Source organism: Lipotes vexillifer, unplaced genomic scaffold, assembly GCF_000442215.2.
Source record: "Lipotes vexillifer unplaced genomic scaffold, Lipotes_vexillifer_v1.1 scaffold1400, whole genome shotgun sequence".
NCBI lineage: Eukaryota > Metazoa > Chordata > Mammalia > Artiodactyla > Lipotidae > Lipotes > Lipotes vexillifer.
The window spans coordinates 402921-416607 of NW_006774288.1; the positions used below are offsets into that span (position 1 = coordinate 402921).

Consider the following 13687-nt stretch of genomic DNA (forward strand, 5'->3'; position numbering starts at 1 on the left):
AGAAAGAGTTGAGTCAGTGACTCTGAACCCTACCTTAGTTGCCAGCTTCCCAGCATTCTAGGAAACCAAAGTTCCAGAAGTAAAGATGTTGGGACAGAAATTAGGAACAATCTATTCAATCAGTGTGACAGGGAAATAAAAGAAGAGTTTGTTGCCTGAGAATGGAGTAGAACAGAAGAAAATTTGTCATTTGGGAGATTTTTATAGTTCATGGTAATAAGGCAGAGAAGAAAGAGAGACTGAAACTCCAAAAGAGAAGAAAAAGGGAAGAGAAGAGCTACCTGGTGATGCCGTGTTCAGCAGAAGAAAAAAGTAAAAGAAACACCATTCAGAGATGGAGAATTTGGCCTTGGGAAAGAGAAGGGTGGACTTCCATTAATCCAAAATTGATAGAATACAATTTGAGTGAACTCACTTGATGATTTCTGTTTTTCACTTTTGATATCAAGGTCTATTTATTCTCTGATAATTGAGGACACAGTTGAGGAAGAGAGTTTAAAGATCTAAAATACACACACATGCACAAACATCCACAAATCATCTTTTATATTGCTGTTGTATTCAACATTTTTGACTCTCACCTTATCCTGAATCCTGAGGAAATACTGTTTTGTAATCCCATGATTCATCTTCAATTTGAAATTTTTCCATTTAAAATATTTACTCATCCAAGATATCCTTTGCAGGTGCATTATATTCTTCAACTCTGTTTCTTTTCTTCTACATGAGTATCTTTGGGCATATGCTTTCAGAATTTTGCCTTATAGGGGGCATCTTCACTTTGGGATGCTTTTTTTTGTTAGACAGGGGAACATAATATTTGATGTATTATTTTCACTTTATTTCCAAACATCTGTACATATATCTGATTATTGCCCTCTTCCTTTTTCATAAAGTTTCTTGTACTTTTACTTTACTTATTAGTTCTTTTTTATTTAACTGTATTCTTTTATTTTATCAGAATTAAAGTCAGAGGAGAAACTCCTCTCATTGTTCCTTTACCTGTTACAAGATAAAGTAATTACCAAGGCAGACATTTTATAAGTTTTCTCACTTATACTTTGATCAAACTATGACTTAGGCATATGTTTAAATATCAAAATGTTCATCAATGTTATTTAGACTCTGAGAGTCATTTTAAAGAAAGGGTAACTGAGAATAATATTTGTAAATGTCCTGTGATGTATATCCATCAACTCACCCTTACAACAGCAACTTTAATGTTATTATTATTAACATTTTACTTATAAGAAAACTGGTACCCAGTAAGTTTAATTTGCCTAGAATCATACAGCAACTCCAGAGACTGTTCCTATCTGACTCTTAGACCGTGACACCAAGTCTTTGCTATTATACACAGCAAACATTTCTAAGCTGAACCTCAGTATTGTATCTTTTACCTACCATTTGACTAAAATATTGATAGATGTCAATGAATACAAAATAAAGTGATAGTAAGAGGATGGTTACCAGAGAAGGATAGCAAAGAATATGATGACTAATATTTACTAAATGCTTAGTATATTTCAAGTTCTGTTTTATGTGTTCTTCATTATTTAATACTCATAGCATCCTAGCAGTGGATATTATTCTAATCTCCATTTTAGGGAGAAAAATACTGATGGTTGAAAAGATTAAGAGACTTGTCCAAGGCTGAAGTTGACAAAAGTAGGAAGACCAGACTTTGGATTCATAGATTCTGATTATATATATCCAGGCTCTTCATCGAACCCTATATTGGTACCAGTCGAGGTGAAAAGGAAGAGTAAATAAATATGTGTTTGCATCATTGTCCTATTTATTCATTCAGTGATAGGTGACATTCATTAATTATTAAGATGGAAGGTGCTACAAAGTAATTTAGAAAAATACGCTAACAATGATGGGAGCGTTGCGTATGGAATTCACATCCACAAGCCCTATTTGAAACACTGGACTGAGTTTGATTATCTTTTACAATATGCTTGCATACACCCAGTGAGGTTAGATATTTCAGGATCTTGAAAGCCAGACTGAAAAGTCTAAGTTTGCTGTTGTAAAGAGGAGGAAGCTCCTGAATATCTTCCTCAGGGAAGTGACATGATCAGAATGGTACTTTAGAAAAATTGATTTTGCATTACCTGCCATATGGGTTGAAATTTGGTGGGCTGTCCATAGAAAACGAAGCTGAGAGCCACTAATGGCATTGCAGGTAGAAGCAGATAGGGCCTGGGCTTGGGAGTTAATAGTGGAAACAGGAAGGAAAAGATGGATATAAGAATTATAATGCAGGAAAGATGAAAATAACTTTGTGACTAATTTTGATGTATATCAGAGGTGGAATCAAGGATGAATGTGATTACAAAACAATTGAGAGAGTGGAGAGAAGAATTAGAGATGTTGGTTCTACATAGGCACTATTCACTTGGACATACTCTGTACCTTTGTGTACTGTTTTTAATTACTGAAATATTTAATACATCGTGTATTTTCTGAGGACTGAGTATAGTCTATCAGTATTTTCAATGATACATGTATGTATATATGTATGTATACATGCATGTATAAATTGTGTATATCAAATATTTTGTCCCTTTCTACAAGAAATTCATAATTTAGTAGTCAGTGGGTGGTTGGACATGTAAAATCAGAATGGAAAAAAAATATTTAGGAAGATTTTAGAGTTGCAAATCATAAGCATACTTTGCTTTTAAGTCAGGTAATAGAAAGAAGAGGCCAATAAAAAAATAAATGTAAATGAAAAACCAAGGTAAGAGTCAACAGGTCTGAAAATAGACTATATGGCTAGAAAAAGATGCCCACTGGCTTATACTTTGGTGATGGTACTTTTGTGCTACGAATAAAACCTGGTTGGTGTGCCATGTCAGGGTGTACAGCTTAGCAAATGGTGTATACTTCTGCCCTGAGGGTAAGAACCCAGAACCGTACACATGCCATATGGTCAAAAGTAAGACCCCAGAAGAATCACATTTCTTTCTCCTTCCCTAGTACTTAAAACCTTTCCTTTTGAAGTGTATCCTCAAACTAAAGGTTATCATTGCTGTGATGTCCAACCTAGACCTAGTTGACATTAGAGAGTCACTCAGCATGAGGTGAGGAATTGGTAGTGTTATTCAGAACAATCAATGTGTGTGTGTTTTTTCCTCCTCTTCAAACTTTAGTTCAAACCTACAGATGAAAAGAACCTATAGTTATAACCCAAGGATTAAAGAAACTTTTAAAACTATGATCATGTTTATATATGACCACTTAAATAAATTATTAAGATAATTTAAAATGTTTACTTCCAGATAAGATTTTAATAGCAATATGACTTAGGGATGCATCAGTATTCTGCACATTTATTTCTGAACCTTAGAGTTACAGCATAATGCACTTCATAGGATCTCCAAATAATTTATAGTTACTAATTAGAGCTGAACTGTACACTGTTGCATTTCTTTACAATATTAATATCTAAAAGGCCATAAACCTGCCTTCTTGGCTCTTGCCCAGTACCATTTATAAAGCGTATTTTTATTTGACCTACAGTGCTCTCTTTTAACTTTAGCAAATAAGGCACATTTAACTTTTGACAGCCATTAGAGATTTTTATATGAATGTTTGATTATATCAGAACAAAAATTTACATTTACTGCATTATTTTCAATCAAGTGTTTTTTTTTTCTTTTTGTTTTTGTAGAGCTAATTCCAGAGATGGAACTATATATTTTATTTACATATTTATATAACACATGCATATAATTTACATAAACTAAGTGTAAATTTCCAATCTTTATGATTTTTTTCAAATGTGATATTGAAAAAAAAGAGAGAGAGATTGAGAGACAGAAAGGGCCGAGAGAAATTCCTTTAATGTTTAACATGCCTCTAATTACTCATGTTTCCAGAGCAAAGGTTTCCTCAAGACTTTTTTCCCTCTTATTTTCTCCTGTTGCCTGTTCGACCTTTCAGATAATTCTTTATAAAGCTTTGTGTACTAGAAAAGAAAATGAAATTTCACCCAGGATATCTTCTTGAGTTTGAAATAATGTGAGTAATGGATTAATACAAAAACACATAGAAGAAGAATTTTGTAGCTGTCTCCTTTAAATACAGGGATTAAACTTAAATATCTAACTTTATTTTAACTGATACTTAAATAAAATTTTAGAAGATAGTTTACAGTTTTATTTAGTTCATAATGACAATTTATCTAAACTTAACACTTGCCACCAAGTTATTAATATAATTTTAATAAACAAAATGGAAATAAATCTCACATTTTCACAAAAGATAATTCTTTATGCTAATGATTCAGTAAAATCTATTCTTATATTTTAATTGTGCCTGCATTTTCTCTCTCACACACACAAACACACACATGCACACACTCATGAGATTGTTTCCTTGAATGGAAATAAAATGCTTATGTTGTATAGTAAAGGCAGAAGTAAAATTATTCTCTCAATAAATGAAATTTGATATTGAATATTTTACTCTTTATTTTCTATAGTAATAAATATTTACTAATGTATACCTTCTTGCAATTTGAAGAGATCATTCAGTGGCTTATGCAAGCTTTGTAATTCAAATATATTAAGTGATATAGGCAGCAATTTTCTTTTATTCCTAGTGCTCAGAGCACCATAAGTCTTAATAATGGCCATCCACATTACCTGGGTTATATTTCCTTTGTTTTTATTCCTTTGTAGATGTGCCATCCAATCCCTATGGAGTGAAGATTATAGAGCTGTCACAGACGACAGCCAAGGTTTCTTTCAGCAAGCCGGACTCCCATGGAGGTGTGCCTATTAATCACTATCAAGTGGATGTTAAAGAAGTGGCATCAGAAACCTGGAAAATAGTACGCTCCCATGGAGTTCAAAGTGAGTCAATGATTTCCAAGTGTGTTGGTTAATTCAAGCTGATCTCCAACATACCTGTGTGATTACCTTTTTATTTTCCTTCAACATGCTATTTTTCTTTCTTTTAATGAGATAGGATTGGAAAGACGTTCCCACTGTCTTATTCTTCTTAAGAATACTTTAATAAAGAGTAGAAAAGTTTCCATCTTTAGTAAAGATTAAAGAGTTTTGGGAATTCCCTGGCAGTCCAGTGGTTTGGACTTGGCACTTTCTCTCCCATGGGCCTGGGTTCACTCCCTGGTCAGGGAACTAAGATCCTGTAAGCCTTTCAGCTAGGCCAAAAATAAAATTAAAAAAAAAAAAAAAAAGTTTAGCAAAATCACCAAAGTTTAATTCCAAGGGAAAAAGTTAGTATTTAAAATTTGGGTGTTTGAAAACAAATTGCTGACATGTTATATTTGATGGCTGAATATTATCAAGTGTGTGTTTTCCATTTATTAATAATATTTCTTTCATAAGTAGGTGTGAAAGTCATACTGTAAAATGTATGTCTTGTATATATACTCATGAAGCCATCTATAAAAATTGATCTTGCATACCAAAATTTACTTCAAAATTATGTTTTGAAAACTCACATTTTTACTGCGTTTCATAAGATTTTGAATAATAGAATTAGCCTAGCTATGAGAAGTTAGAACAGTTTGCAACAGTTCTTTTCACTTACGTAGTATTCCATCATGTGAATATGTGATTTTTTTCTCCATTATTAGAAGAAACTAAATTAGGGAATAATACTAAATTACCAGATTTGGACTCTGTTAATTGCAACATAGAACTACATCTTGTGGCCCAAAATGACAGTATAAAATAGTGAGGAAAGTACTGCTGCAGAGTGTTCCTCCTTTGCTGGCTCTGCCTTGACCCTAACATGTAGTGTGAAGATTCTATAAAAGGCATGAGCCCTCCTGGGAAGAATTGTCCTAGTGGACAATAGAGACAGAACAGATAAAATCATTTGAGGCTCACCTGTGTTGGCACCTGCTTGTTCAGTTTTGACTAAGAGTAACTATAGGTTTTTGATAGAAGTGTTGGGAATTTTGTCAATCAATCATCAATAATTTACACATTCTTCAAATAATGCCCCCAAACAGGTCAGCTCTTATCACTGCTTTTAATGATGAGAAGTTCTGGATAGTTAATGTTCTTTGTGCACATACTATGTGGTTCAGGAGAGAAGATGCATAAAGGTCATGAACAAAATGAATGAATGAGTGAATTCAAGGACACTAGTAAAAGAAATCATTATCTAGGAGTCATATTTTTTTAAGAAAGAGAAAACAAGAGAGGGTGAAAGGCTAGAGACAGAAAGAGAAGATATTTCTGACAGTAGAGAACATTGATAGTGGGCACTCCATCACAGACATGAAGAAACGAAATGTGAGGTCTGAACATGATAGAAATTACACTCGGCAGAATAGTACTGCCACACCCTGCCCCTCCACCCTGGGTTAGAGGGAGGAGGTGAATAGATTTTTCCAAGACTTCTTACAAAGTTGCAACACCATGGAGAATTTATCATGGCTTTGGATTGGCCAAGTTCTTCAAGTTCAAAATCCTGATTTTGTACCCCATGTATACATCGCTCAGAAGCAAATTTCCATGCTTATAACAGTGGTATATAATAGCAAAGAACATTTGGTGATTTACTGTGAGAAATCACTATCCCAGAAATGAGACATTCAGAGTCTATACAATGAGTACGTGTGTATATTACGTAGGAAAGAAAATATGTCAGAAGTCTGTTTGGTGAGTCTCTAATGTCAGAAAGCGGAGTTACATGAATATGGCATTTAATGGCTTCAGACTGGGACAGCTTAAAGCTTGCCAATAAGATCAGAATACTTTAAGTCCCATGGCTGGAGCTTTCTCCCCTTTACATGAGGGAAATATCTGCACTGATACATTTTTTTTTTTTTTTCTTTTTCGTGGCTTACTCTTCTTTCAAAGATATGTTAATAAGTTCCTTGAATCAGGTTACAATCATGTAACCAAACTACTGCATGATCTCAACTCAGTGTAGTACAAACACGATTTTTTAATCCAATTACTCATTTCATCATTTTTGGAGAAAATCTCCTTCTGTTATTTAACATCTTTAGCAGACACTATAGATTTATGGTCCTCTTCAAGTACAAATACATTCAGTTAAGTCCCGCAGAACTTAAAACTTATAAAGTCCAATTTAGCACTCATATTTTCTCTGGCCCCTATACAGCTGGATCTTATCCTGGGGAGCTGAGAGTGGGAAGGTGGCATGAACTACATCTTCTCTCGGGGAGAAAAAAGGAGTCAAATACCTCTTATTTTTCCGGTGCTGTAATTCTCCTTGTGCTGTGCCTGCCACCTGTGCTCTCTGTGAGACCACATCTAAGTACCTGTCTCCTGGGGATGCATGTGTGGGGTGCAAGCACACCAGAAGACTTTTTGGAGAGAGAGTGTCCTCAGATGGACCACTGCTCAGCTTGACCTCCTCGCCCTTGTCTCAGTAGGTTTCGCCCTGAGTGTAACTATAGTCCATCAACTTTATGGAGTATTCATTTGACCTGGGGAAAAGTTCCACATCTTTATTAAGCTGAAATTTAAGAACCTAGACTGCCTCACAGGTTTCCTCTTCCAGAAGACAGATTAATGTTCTGTAAAAACAAGAATTCCAAATGAGGATGGAAATGCCAAAGTCCCTCCACCTCCACTTTTTGCTGACAAATCCAATGGATCTGTTCATCCATTTGCATTATCCTTACCTGCCAGAAGGGAAGAGAGACCTCTCCTAGGAGGAAGGTGCACTACTCCAATGGAATGATATTCTTCTCCATGTCATCTTCTGCTTATACAGAGTGTGATGCAGTGATATACAGAGTGTGATGCAGTGAGCTTGGGGGTTGGAATGTTGGGACTGAGGTTCCAGAGCCAGTTCAGCCTCTTATTCAACTCTGCGGGGGATGCCTAACATTTTCTCAATTGCTTAGTATTTTCCATCTCTTTCTTCTCTTTATGAATTATCGCAGTTGAAAATTCCAAGACAGCAGAAGCAGGCCCACGCATTTCCACACAACTTTCTGTTGCTGGACTTGAGATTAAGTGCACTTTAGTAATCTGATTTATTTAATGTTGAATTTACACTGTATATCTCAAATGACAAGGTGATCTCATTTCATGTATAAAAACTCAAATCTTTAAGTGCTTCATCTTGTAGCCCTAGTATTTGGTTAACAGGCAGGAATGTAAATATGTAACTAAGAGAAAAACATAAATGCAAAGGGTAGCCAGGGACAAGCTGGATAATCCCACTGGAACCAATCCTAACAATCTAGAAAATGTGTGTCTGGCATTTGCTCTTTCTTTAGCAAAGAGATGTACCATTTTTGTAAAGATACAGTAAAGATATAGAATAACATAAAGAGATATAGTAAAGATGAGAATAATAAATGCTTTATACTGATAGAAATATGAAATATGGAATGCATAATCATAGTCATGTTTTCTGTAAAATTTACATCAATAATTTGAATGTTAGAATATATAACATAGTTTAGATTTAAACTTTCTACCTTAAGCACACATATTTTCATTGAGTCACTACAGTTTCCTTTAAAAGTGATACTTCAACCTTGCTGACATTTTTCCAACCAGACAGGCTTACGTCCTTTTAACAATGCCTAGAATTACCCTTTTACCCTGGCCAACCTACAATGTGCTCTCACAATCAGTCCTTCTTGGAAGTGCTTTCACACTAAAATTCTCTCTTCCTCCAGAATGAGTCTCCAGCAAGCAACAACATATTTCTTACATTATATTGTATTTATATTTTAATATATTACATTATATCATATTCTACTTCTTATACTACAAATCTCTGATTTATCTTTTCTCCTAGGTTATAAATTCCATGAGTGGAACTAGTATGCCCATTCATTTCAGTATTTCAAGTGCCAAAATATACGAGAGTAGAGGGTAAAGGGAATGATGAAATTTGGTAGAGGTGGGAGAAGGGAAAGGATTATTTTATAGCACCTTATTATTGAGTCTCTATAAGGTGAATCTGTTATATATCCCCCTTTCAATACATTTGTGTCTACAGAAGCAGCAAGGTGTTTATTAGGGATAGACATCTTTGAAAGAAAAGGGGAGAAACAAAGCCAGGAAAATGGAGTAATTGAACTGCAATGCAGGCTCCACAAAACCTCAGTCAACTGGATGAGGATCTCTCAAGGCAACATTGTCCAACTTGGATGGACCACTTCACTTACAATAGATGGTTTTTGAGCAATGTGACCTTAAGATGTAGTGGGTCAGTAGGCAGGTCTTGATGGGAAACTCCAGTTACATGGCCATGTAGTCTGATTGTGATCCCTTAGCCAGTCATTTCTTCTTGCTCAATTACATGCCAGGAATTTTTTAAAAAGGTATATAATTCTGCACAGAATAGAGTAATACCTTGCTCATGAAACCTGGAGACTTCATTGTGATTCTCCCCTGGGAATGACCACAAATTCCACAGAATATTTCTTCCCATCCCTAATAACATCAAACAGCATTAGGTTCACTGCATCAGTCATATGGCCCAAGTGGCAGGGCAACTTTAACCACTGCTTGGACCTGTTGCAGTGCCCTTTTCTGCTGTGGTCCAAGTTCAATGCTGGCATGGCAGCCTTGTGCACCATTTAGTGCCTAGGCTCCATTTTCCTCTGTACATCTCAAAAGCCTAATGCATCAAACTCACTGATGAATACCCTATCAAATCTCCTGCCTCATCAGAGACCCCTACTTTTGGTATCAACTGTTCCATATTTTATTATCCAGTAGCAGACACAGAGATGTAGTTTGGACTGCAAGGTAACTTGTAAAAGGAATTAGGGCTTTGATCAGGCAGGAGGGAAGTTGGCCTGTACTGGAGGCATGATAATGCCTTAGCCCACCCATCAAGGAAGTCTGGAATGAAGAGTATTACATTCTGTAGAATGTCCACCTTAGGCTAAAATGGCCAGTCCTTTATACCCTTGCTTCCTTCTTTACTCAGATGCAACCTTCTCCGGGAACAGTACAACTGTGTTACAGACAGCTTTTTGCACCTGAGACAGACCCTAACCGTCTGCAGCCTGAATTATCCCCAGCTAGGCAGCAAATGGGAATCTTAGCTGACATCTCCATATTTACTATAGTATCCTCTTTATTATGTATCTGTTTTAAATAAAATCCCAAAAGCTGATCTAATTTCATAGATCAAAATCTTGTTGAAGTTTGAATTGTGGGGTATAATAAATTCTGCAATGCATGTATCTATATGTAGTTATGAATATGTGTATACACAAAACTAAGAATTTATGATCTTCATTTATTTAGCACTATTTCTCAATTTTTTCTATTGAAAAATATTTGTCAAATAAATCATCAGAACATTTAAATATGGTTCCTTTGCCCTCAAAATGTTTTCTAGGATATTTTCAAGTCATCTATTAGCTGACTTGAGAAACAAAATTGGTTTATATTAATAAGTGAGCAAATTCTCATTTAGTACATGAAGATTTGTCAATGATGTTTTGAGTGAAATTACTCTGAAAATATATTCATTCCACCTCACGCTATACATAGATAATCTTCTAAAATGATTATGTTGTTCCTCCTTGCTGAGGCAAAATATCAGTGATCAGGCAATTAATGTAACATTAAAGATAACTAACATTTCTGTCTCAGTTTAGGCTGCTGTAACAAAATGTCTTAGATCAGGTGGATTAAACAACAGATATTTATTTCCCACAGTTCTGGAGACTGGGAAGTCCAAGATCAAGGTGCCATATGATTTGATTCCTAGGAGGACCCTCTTTCTGGCCTGCAGGTAGCTGCCTTCTCACCATGTCCAAACAGAGAAAAGAGAGGGAGACAGAGAAAGAGAGAGAAAGTGTGCTGAGTGCTCAGGTCCTCTTGTTATAAGAACACTAATCTCTCCACCCTCATGACCTCATCGATCATTACCTCCCAAAGGCCCCACCTCCAAAAGGATCACATTAGGGCTTCAACATATAAATTTGTGGGGGAAGGAATACAATTCAGTCCCAAATATTCACTCTTTTGTAGTCATTGTGATGAGAACTGAAAATAAAGTCAATACTCAACGAACTGAAGAATTTGGTAGTATCAATATATTCTGTTTTACAGAGAATAAAGCTGAGGGCAATCCATATAAAGGAGAAAACTGAGACTATAACGTGTAGTGTCTTATCCCTAAGGTCATATGGATGAATAATATTGAAACTAAAATTCAAACCCAGATAGGAAATCGGATTCCAAAGCCTATACTATTAACTATTATAGACTTTGTATCTTTCATTCAGTTAAGAGTTGAGAAAGTGGAACACAAATTACTGCCTTGTAGAATATGAGTTATATGTGTGTGTGTGTGTGTGTGTGTGTGTGTGTGTGACTGTTGTGATGTGTTTTCGATAGCTAATGGGAGGTAGTTTTATAGATAATTTAAGGGGTAATTTGCCTGACAGAGTTAAATATGAATTAGAAAGGTGAAATATCACTGTTATTGGAAAGTTTCTTATTGGAAAAGAATAAAGCTGAAGGGAAGGGAAGGGAGGAAAATCAAGGCAGACATTTTAAGCATGTTTGTTCATTCCACCCCATGTATGGATGGTTGACTAGACTACAGCATGACAGTAAAGTCCAGAAAATATATGATAAATATTATGTGTGCGTGAGTTGTGAGACTGTATGATGTAGTAATTGATTATTTCAAAAGAATATCAATTGAGACAAAAATAATTGCATAGTAGCTTCTTTCCTTTGTGCTTCAATGCATTACAGACATAAGAATCAGGGTAATTTACTAAAAACATTATTATAAGGGAGTTAGAGAATGTGGCCCAAGTACACCCTCTCTAGTGTAGCTTGATTTAAGGGTGAAAGTTATATGAACTGAAGCAGAGAACAGGCTTCAGAGATAGTGAGAATCTCAAAAATTGTATTCAACTTCGTAATTGTCCATATATACATATTCTGGAGAGGAGATCCATAGCTTTCATTCATTCTCAAAAGATTTATATTAAAAATGTTCTTATTTCAACTTTGTTTTCAAATTACAGCTCAGCTGAGTATACAATCAAACTTGATAGTTACTTTCCTTTTGTAATCTAAGGAGAATATTTTATTCTCTTCCGGCTTCCATTGTTACTGTTTTGAAGTCTGCTGTTAGTTGTCATTTTTTAAATAAATAGTACATATCTTAATGTGCATTTCTGTATTTGTTCTGCTTGGGGTTCAGTTTGATTCTTGAATCTGGAAATCCCTATCTTTCATCAGCTGTGGAAAATATTATATCATTACCTTCTTGAATATTCTCTTCTCCCATTCTCTCTATTCCTTTATTCTGAAAATCTAAGTAGCATGCTAAACTTATTTGAAAGCTTAGAATACCATATCTCCTTACATATATTTATTATGTTTCATTCTTTTATTATGTTATTCAGCTCTGTCTACTAGCTCACTCATTCTTTGTTCACTTATGTTTAATCTGCCATTCAACCTCATTGTTTTTAATTCAATGATCACATTTTAATTTACATAATTTCTATTAGTTCATTGGCTTGTTTCAGCAGACTCACTCAGAGTGGCTTATTTATTAGTATATTTTATGGCTTTAGGCTGTGATCTCTTATTTTGCTTATCTTCTCTACTGGGAATTCTGCAAGGCCTTAGGTTTGGGTGTATTCTTCCACAGAAGATATCTGTTTGCCTCTGGAAATTACCTTGGAGCATTACAAAGCTGGAAGCACCAGAGCACCCTAAATTAATTTCTTGATTTGAGGTATTCTATGAGAGTACTATGAGAGCAGGTTTATAGTTACTGATTGTCAAACAAATATTTATCTACCCACCTCACCCCACCCAATCAAACTAGGATTTGGTTCAAGGCCAAGCCAGGCAAATTGTAGTTGCCAGTAGTCTTCTGTGTGTGTGTGTGTGTGTGTGTGTGTGTGTGTGTGTGTGTTTTCTAGCTCACACTTTTAGTTTCATCCAAGAACTCAGATGTTCCTGGCTCCATGCAGGAGTCCCATCCTCAAATCTCTCTCATATCTTCTTTCCCCAGTGATGATATTCAAAATCAGTCTGTGTGAAAGCTCTCAGTTATCTGAGCACCAGTGATGTTTTCAACGGGACTGCAGAATTGATAGAAATGCAGTTCCACGGCTACTCCTCTAGTTTCATATCTCCCCGTCCACTTCATTTTTGATAGTTTAGAGTTTGCCTTTCTTTTCTGTGAGATAATATGTACATTTAAACAGATTTTTGAAAATGATATGTATAATCTGTAATTGTACTTAGAAAACTTGTTTCTCTGGCTGTGTAAGTAACCCTATGCTGAAACTCTGAAGATATATTTTAAGGCACTCATATATTTTAAAATAGTGAAAAAAATGCTAATTTTGTGTATTTGTTTTATAGTTTGTGCTAATCATTCATCTTAAACTTTAAGAGCTTTTTAAAACATAATTATACTCATTGCCTTTGAGGCATTTGTTAAAAGATAGATTTAGGTTTATCTATGAAAAGACACGTGCATATGGTCATGAATGTTTCAGCTTATACTTTTTTTTTTGCCCTCAGAGTGGCTTTATGTTTTTCTAATTTATGTTAGTTTAGTGGATGTTTAGTTACTTTTCCTTCTTCATAAATATCTGTAATTCATTATATACTATTCATGTATCTGCTTCTAATTGCTGATAGTGTGACATAAAAATAAATATCAGTTCTCACTTGATTGTAATGTCATTCAGCAG

General features: G+C 35.1%; 1 protein-coding gene across 1 annotated transcript in view; it reads left to right on the plus strand.

Annotated features, from left to right (window-relative positions):
• The window catches only part of NCAM2 (neural cell adhesion molecule 2), a 227056-nt gene that overhangs the window by 129011 nt on the left and 84358 nt on the right, over positions 1 to 13687 (plus strand). Inside the window, exon 12 of the mRNA XM_007449094.1 lies at positions 4695 to 4868. Within this exon, the coding sequence (XP_007449156.1) occupies positions 4695 to 4868 (174 nt within the window). The remainder of the gene's footprint in view (positions 1 to 4694; positions 4869 to 13687) is intronic.